This window comes from Chinchilla lanigera, unplaced genomic scaffold (assembly GCF_000276665.1).
Source record: "Chinchilla lanigera isolate Chin_1 unplaced genomic scaffold, ChiLan1.0 scaffold00057, whole genome shotgun sequence".
Lineage (NCBI taxonomy): Eukaryota > Metazoa > Chordata > Mammalia > Rodentia > Chinchillidae > Chinchilla > Chinchilla lanigera.
The window spans coordinates 2,970,026-2,978,154 of record NW_004955458.1 but is presented as its reverse complement, the minus strand read 5'-3'; the positions used below and the strand labels follow the sequence as shown (position 1 = coordinate 2,978,154).

At 32.2% G+C, this 8,129-nt stretch overlaps 1 protein-coding gene across 1 annotated transcript; it reads right to left on the bottom strand.

The window, feature by feature from the left end:
- Positions 1 to 2,327: 2,327 nt before the first annotated feature.
- LOC102023118 (olfactory receptor 6C2-like) lies at positions 2,328 to 3,275 on the bottom strand. The gene has a single exon (XM_005397505.1). The coding sequence runs from the start codon at positions 3,273 to 3,275 to the stop codon at positions 2,328 to 2,330; it is 948 nt and encodes a 315-aa protein (XP_005397562.1).
- Between the last annotated feature and the right edge of the window lie 4,854 nt (positions 3,276 to 8,129).

Sequence of the window (8,129 nt, the reverse complement as noted above, 5' to 3'; positions counted from 1 at the left end):
ATCCTTTACCATTCACAGAGCTGGAACCACATCAAATGGGACTGAGCCCTGATTGCAACACTTAGTACAATTACTTAATATTCCCACACCAACTTTAAAAATGAGTTCCAAGCCTCTGTGGAAGATTACCCATTTTAATATAAATGTATATATCATATGTTAGACACATGTATGTATTTGCATATATATTAACAAATATATTAACATCAAATATGTTCAGAAGTTAGTAACAGCGATATCGATAAATTGATCACTCAGTAAATTATAAACCTTGTTAATCTTTTAATATCTGAAAATATAAATCAAATGTAGCAGCATAGTTAATTATTAATTCAAAATCCTTTAAAATATATTGTACTAATTTTATTTTTTTATGGTTATTTTTCAATTTAGAAACTGACATTGTTCTGCAATAAATATTTTCTGTTTTTTACAGAAGATTTGACAGTTTAATACATTTGAAAGCAAGGCATTTACTAATACTTTCACTAGGTTTTATACACAGCTGAGAGGGAATTATTTGCTGTTATGGCAGTCTCAGATATACAGTGCAAACAAAATTTTAGTGGGATTAATGCTCTAGGAAGGGCACTTTAGATAAAACTGCAAATATGTACTAAGAAGAAGAAAAAAGAAAAAAATCAGGCAGAATGGCCAGTTTCTCTAGGCCTTGTGTGTGTAGGGGAAAGAAACAGCGTCTGTAAAAAATGAATGACACTAAGAGAAAGAAGGGGAAATTATGTAAGTATGTATATAGGATAGCTAACATAGTTGTACAACTGTCTTCTATTGCTTTACAGAAAGGAACAGTTAATGATTAAGTTTGATCTATCTTGTATGTCTCTATTTGTTTTCCTGAGAAATCATTTTGAAGATATCAGTAAGTAATACAACAATCATGGTTAATTTCCTACAACTTGTCTGTAACTCTGTTTTGTTTGTATTGTTCTTATGCTATTTTGTAAATGGATGTCTGTTAATATGTTTTCCTCCTTTTATTTTTTAAAATAAAAAAATGAATGACACTTAAATGGAGACCTAAATGCATAATAGCAATCAGAAGAATGAGGAAAAGAGCAGTTTTCACAGCTGTAACAGCAAGTATAAAACCCTTGAGATGCCAGAGCAGACTCCACATCATGACGATTAGGCCTGCATCCCAGAAAGATGGGGGAAAATTTTAATTTGAAAGTTATTTAATTATTGTGAGCTCTTTTGTAAAAAAATTGGAGTATATTTTATGTTCTATATTAAAAATTTAATTGTTACTTCATATTTTCATTTGAAGTTTTTTTTAGTTTTCTGAGACATATGTGTATTGCTGGTTTTGTGTCTTTGATTTCTATTAAAATAAGTTTCTGTGATATAGGAAAACATTGCTTTATTCAGGTACATTTTGGCTTGTTTTTTTTTTTTTTTTTTTTTTTTTTTTTTTTTTTTTTTTTTTTTTTGGTTTTTCTCCAGCACTGGGAACCGAACTCACGACCTTGCGCTTACCAGGCAGGCGCTTTTGCTGCTGAGCTAAATCCCCAGCCCCTACATTTTGGCTTATGATAGTCTTTTTTAGCAATGGAATATTTTCTACATCCTTTTCAATTTAATTTTTAATCTGTAATTGATCTTTTGACAATGTATTTATAATTTCATATCCTACTAGATAAGACTTTACTTAACATTATTTAGGCTGTATAATCTGTGAATGACTTAACTTTAAAATTTCAGCATTTTATATGTGTACAAATACATACTGGAATATAAATTAATGTTAGCATCTTACGCATAAAATTCTAGTTCCATTTAAAATGCATTAGTTGTGCACACATTTATTTTTGTTTCCTTTAATTTTATCAAATCACTTATTTATAATGGTGATTTAAAAATATTTGGGTGTAGAGGATTATTAGGGAGTGCAGAATGTTCAGGGATATTATATTTTGTGGTCTATGAGTACCACCTCAGAGTTTTTTAATTTTTAAAAATGATACAACAACATTTACAGTGGCAGAGGTAATGAGACCTCTAAATGAATAATTTTCTCAGGAGTTATGTATTTTCTTGTTTGATTTGGACTTGTTTTATTTTGCTTTGTTTTCAATTTTTATTTGCTAGATTAGAAGTAAATCCATATTACATTATTTAGAAAAATATCATTTTTTCCTACTGTGTTCATTTGCAAGGTGGTTAAAGGAGTGAACTTACATGAGAGATATTTGTTCTGGATGCAAGAAATGTTTAAGAAAGTTTACCTGAAGTTTGATCAGATCAAGAAGAGACAAAGAGATGTGATGCTTAATGGTTTTTGAATAGTTGATGTTTTATTTCTATACTTAAATAATCTCTTTCTTCTTTGAGACCAATGCAAGTTTTTTGAACAAGTCCCTGAAGGTTTGTTTAACTTGCTTGTTTCTCAGAGTGTAAATGAATGGGTTCAATACAGGAGCAATGGACGTCATTAGCACTGCCACACCCTTATTAATTCCAACAGATTTCTTCACTGAAGGTTTGACATACATGAAGATGCAACTTCCATAGGTGATGGAAACCACAATCATGTGGGAAGAGCAGGTGGAAAAGGCCTTTTTTCTTTGCTGGGCAGATGGGAATCTCACAATGGTCTTGATGATGTGTACGTAGGACAGAACCACACACACGAGGGTCAGAATGAAGGTCAGCACGGCACAGACAATCACCAACTGCTCTATGAGCCATGTGTCTGAGCAAGAAATATTCAAGATAGGAGATGCATCACAGAAGAAAAAGTCAACAATATTTGAGTCACAGAATTTCAAATTTAAGAACAGGGTGAATGGTGGGAGTATGATCATCAAGCCTGCCAGCCAGCAGCTGAAGATGAGGTTCCTGCAGACTCTTCTGTTCATGATGGTTACGTAGTGCAGGGGCTTGCAGATGGCCACATAGCGGTCATAGGACATTATGGCCAGAAGGAAGAATTCTATTACTCCAAAAATATCTATCAAAAACACTTGAATAACACAAACACTGTACGTAATTGACCTATCACCTGTGGCTATGTTGTACAGATATCTAGGGATACAAGCAGAAGTAAACGAAATTTCTAATAAGGCAAAATTTTGTAGAAAGAAGTACATGGGTGTTTTGAGATGGCAGTCAAATGAAGTGAGAGCTATGATGGCCAGGTTCCCAGTTATACTTAACGTGTAAGTGAAAAACAGAAACACAAAAACTGGAATCTGAAGTTGAGGGTCATTTGTTAGTCCCAAGAGAATGAAGGTTGTTATTGTGTGGTTTCCCATCACTGACAAGGGAATTTTATCAGTCCTTCTGTAAAATTTAGAGATATGTTACCCGAAAAGAATAATATAAAAGCCCAATAAAAAGTCTGAAAACAGTGATTTCTAGACACAGGAAAGGAGCTTGGACAGTCTCTTCTGTACTTAATATTATCAATGGTCTGGCAGGCTTGGCTGTACAATTATTTGTTATAGTTTATTGTTTCCATTCCTAGTGACAGATTTTTAAACATATATACAGAACATGTTTTATCATCCCAGTTGCCCCTTTTATTTGAATTTGTATGTGTACCAGACTAGATTTTTGCATGTTATTTGATTTTACTCACAATATCTTTCATTTCAACAGAATTGTGATTTCTATTTTTTTCCGTATTGCAAAGGTGAATTTTAAAATGTAATTATTTTCGTGTATTTCCTGGAAGAGTTGGTCCTTGAGAAATGTAAATATGAAACAACTCATGCAGATGCTATACATGGGCTTTTAAAGCTTCTGCAACTTTCATTTCACATTTTGTCACAGTGATCAACATTTGTTTATGTCATTTCCTTTGGGTTTCAAAATGCAACTTTCATATTGTTGACCTATTTCTCTGATTCTTCGTAGATATCTCAGCTAGTTTAGTTTAAGTTTGATGTCCCCTGGGAAACACAATTCATTACAGGTTAAGGAATGTTTGGTACATTGATATATAGCTGGGGAAAAAGTCATATTCTCTGTAATTGCATAGTGTACTGTGTATGGGTAATAATCTTGTTATCACTATTATCAAGTTTAAAATCAAATTTAAAATGCTAAATATATACTCCACACAATGCCTGTGCTGAACTATTTGTGAGTTTCAATTTGAGCATGGCTTTCACTAAAAGTTCTCTAAAACTCTCCCTATGAGCATACCTACACAAAAGAACATAATCCTAAATTTCTAGCAATTCTTTAAGAATTATTGTTGAATATGTGCCCATGTCTAAATCGGGTATGGTGTCACATTCCTCTAATCCTAGCATTTGGGAGGCTGGGGCAGAATGATCGAAAGTTCCAGCCTGATTTGGTCAACTTATGAAGGTATTGGTTCAAAATAAAAAAAAAATTAAAAGTGCTGGAAATATAGTTCAGGGAGAAGATTCAATCTCCAGTGCAGCAAAAAACAAAACGAAACCAAAACCAACCAACCCAACAAAAAAACTCCCAAAACATTAAAAGCCAGCTTCTATTGTAGGTGGACTTCATCTTGAAACTTTGTCAGTTATATGTATATATATAAGAGTTTTTCTGGTGAATAAAAAGTCATACCGTGATAGTATTGTTACCTTTTATCCTCACCAATATTTTGACTGATATCTTCTGTTTAGTTTAGCTATTTGTCTCTTGGTTGGTAGCTCTTCTTGTCTTTTTGAGGCAGACATCAATAATATATTTTAAAAAGTCAAGAAACTTGCCTGTATAAATATGGAAGTTTCCCATGTTATTCATCTTAAAATGTAGTGTAAACATTTTTACATCTTGGTAAATGCATTAAATGTAATTCCATTCCATTTCTACCCACTGTATTTATGTTACTAGTTTAAAAATCCCTCCTTAGTTTTAAAAATTCTTATCATTTCATAATTTTTCTCACATTAAAATATTTTCATAAATGTACCACAGGTTTTAAATCAGCTTCGAACATGCTGCTATGCATCTGTTTTCTACAATTACTAAAATGTCTGCAAAAAACATATTTTTATAAACCTTATTCTACAATTTCATAATTCATAGAAAATTAATTTCAAGGACAAGGGATTATATTTATTTAGAAATTTGTATACATTGGGGTATCATCTATAAACTTTGCAGCACTATTTTCTTTCAAATCATAGTGTAACTTTGTCACAGTACCTGCAATGAAATCACTGCAACATTTCCTACATCTATTTTCAAGATTCCTGATATTTTTATTTGATACAAGTTTGGGTCATGTTAGTTTTTACTCGTAATATTATACCACAGAAGAGACATCTATTCAGTTGACAGTTTGGAATTCCACCATTGTCTTCTACAGATAAAGATATTTTTCAGTTTTTCTATTTGTGCCTCTTCAAAGAATATTTTAAAAGTGTTTTAAAACAAGAGTTTAAAACCTTTCTCATTTGGATTAATGGTTGTTCTACAGTTTTTCTCTAGCTGTCACATTTAATTTTATTAACATACTCAAATGTATTTTACTTTGGAGTTAATAACTTTAACAATTCAGTTTATCCTAAGGAGAAGAATACAAAACAATTTTTTTCCAATTTTCCTAAAAAACTACATTACCATGTTTTATGAATAGTTTTCATTTGTTCTTTTTAAAACAATCACTTTTTAAAGTGATCAGAGCTGAATCACCTCTTAATTATAGAATTTGTTACTGAAGTTAAATCCCAAAGTTTATTTATCATTATTGGGAAACATGTTATGGTTTGTGTCTGAATGTCCCCCCAAAGCCTCATGCAGTCATGGGGCGGGCTTCTAGAGTTTATGATTGATTCATGGTCCAATGTTGGAATCATGGATTTGAGTGTTACACCCACCCTGGGGCACATAGTTTGCATACAATGTAAGGGAGGGAAAGAGGCTACTTGCCACCACTCCTTCCTTTTGCTCTTGTTTTTGCTGTCTTCTGCCATCCTGAACTGTAGCCCTGTGCCGTGTGCCACTCTGCCTTGGAGCCAGCTGAGTATAGACTGAAATCTCCACAAACTCTGAGCTAGATAAACCTTTCCTTCCTTAATTTTGGGTATTGAGTATTTTGTCCCAGCAAAGAGAGAAAATTAACCAAGACACAGAGCCAACAATGTTTTTTATGAAGACTTACTATGTTTGTAGGAATTATAGGGTCCAACTTAGATAACTACAACAAACACTTTCAATTAAAAAAAGGATACTCTTCCAGCTTTCCTACTATTTCCAATGCATTTCTTTTGAACCAGTAGCTCCTAGAGCTATTACCTGGTAACATGCTTGTTCCTGAATCCCCAGCACAATACTCTTGTTCCAAGATACATCCTTTGTTAATTCCAGTCATTAGTAATAGCTTTTAAGTGGTAGAGTTTAATAGTTGCATCCCCCAAAGACTTTTTATAAATGTAAAACAGTACAAGGTAACTGATGTTGTCATTATCGGTAAATTATCATAGAAAATTGGCATACAAATGTACCAAACACAACATATAATGAAACAGCCAGTGTACTTACTCTTCTGCAAGTTTACAACAGCTTCAGGTGATTTTTAGACAACAAAAGCCCCAAAGGTGAATGTGAGGAAAAGCACCTAGCAGCAAAGGCTTATATGGGAAATTTTTGTCTCATCGCACTGCCCCCAGATTTATACTCTGAACTGATTGATCCAAAAGAAGGCGTAGAACTTTTCAAGATTTTTCATCTCTGATACACTGGAAAGATTTTCTAACCAGGAATTTAGGTCCCTTTTTTACCTGGGAAATAGTTCTCAGCTCTCTTTTGGTTGAAAATAAAATATTTTGCCATCAGGGGCTGGGGATATAGCTCAGTGGCATAAGTGCCTGCCTGGCAAGCACAAGGTCGTGAGTTTGATCCCCAGTACAGCAAAAAAAAAAAAAAAAAAAAAAAATTGCCAAATATTTTCATGTCTTGGATATTTTCTTGTCTTGGTTTGGACCTCTTGGGATGTAGTGAAGGCCTTTTATGCCATTAAGATTTACATTTAATTATCACCTGATAAGCCTGAAACTAAAAAAAAAAAAAAATGAGTAGGTCCTTTGTGATCCATGTCCAGACATCACTAATGAACGTTCTTTGTAAAGAACAAAAATCTTGAAATATACTGCAATGGAGACTGTGTCCTTAGAGACACAAAGCTACAACCATAACAACTCATATGGGTTAAGAATTGGTTAGCCATGCCTGTAATTTTTCCCTACTAAGAAACAAAGTTGAAATATCACAAAGCTAACACACCAACTAATTTTTCAAATTTTAAGACAGAAAGTGAAACAGGAAAATATTGAAGAATATAAAGCAAATGTTAGTTTTAATATTTAAAAGAAGCATGACTATTTCTATGAATATTTTAAAAACAAAAATATTTCCAGTATTTATAGATATAGTTTAACTTATTTATAGTTTATTTAATTATATAGACTGTAATTATAAAAGCAACTATAGAGGTACATGATCTTGTATAAAGTGTTTTGGAATACATATTTATATTTTAAATTATTCTTATTAATTTCAAATATGTATACAATTATCTTCATTCCTTAAAAACAGCTTTGCTGCATTCTATTCTATCATTGTATCACTTTTTTATATGTTCAGTTGGAATTTTCTTTCTACAACCAACACTTGCTACAAAAGCACACTTAGATGAACTTTTAAAAATAGAATGTCAGAAAGAAAATATATTCACATATTGAGGTTTTTTTATATTAAATAACTAAAGTGCCCTCTGAAAGATTATACCAAATGATATAGTCAAACTTTATTCATCAACTAGTTTTGTAACATACTTAATTTAATAGTTTTGACTATGTTTAGTGACACATTTGGTGTGAAATTTTTCCTTAGTTTGGCAATTGTTTTAATTTTGTGTTTCTATTTTGTGATTTTTATAAAAAAAAGATGTCTAAGATTTTTTTCTCTATACAGGATAGTTAACATAGTTGTTCTACTGTCTTCTATTTTTTTGCTGAAAGAAACTGTCAATGAGCCCTTGGTTGATCAATATTGCATGTCTCTATCTGTTTTCATGAGAAACCACTTTGAAGATATCAATATGTAATACAACAAGCATTGTTAGTTCCCTACCACTTTGTGACTCCGTATTGTCTGTACCATTCTTTTGCTATGTTGTAAAA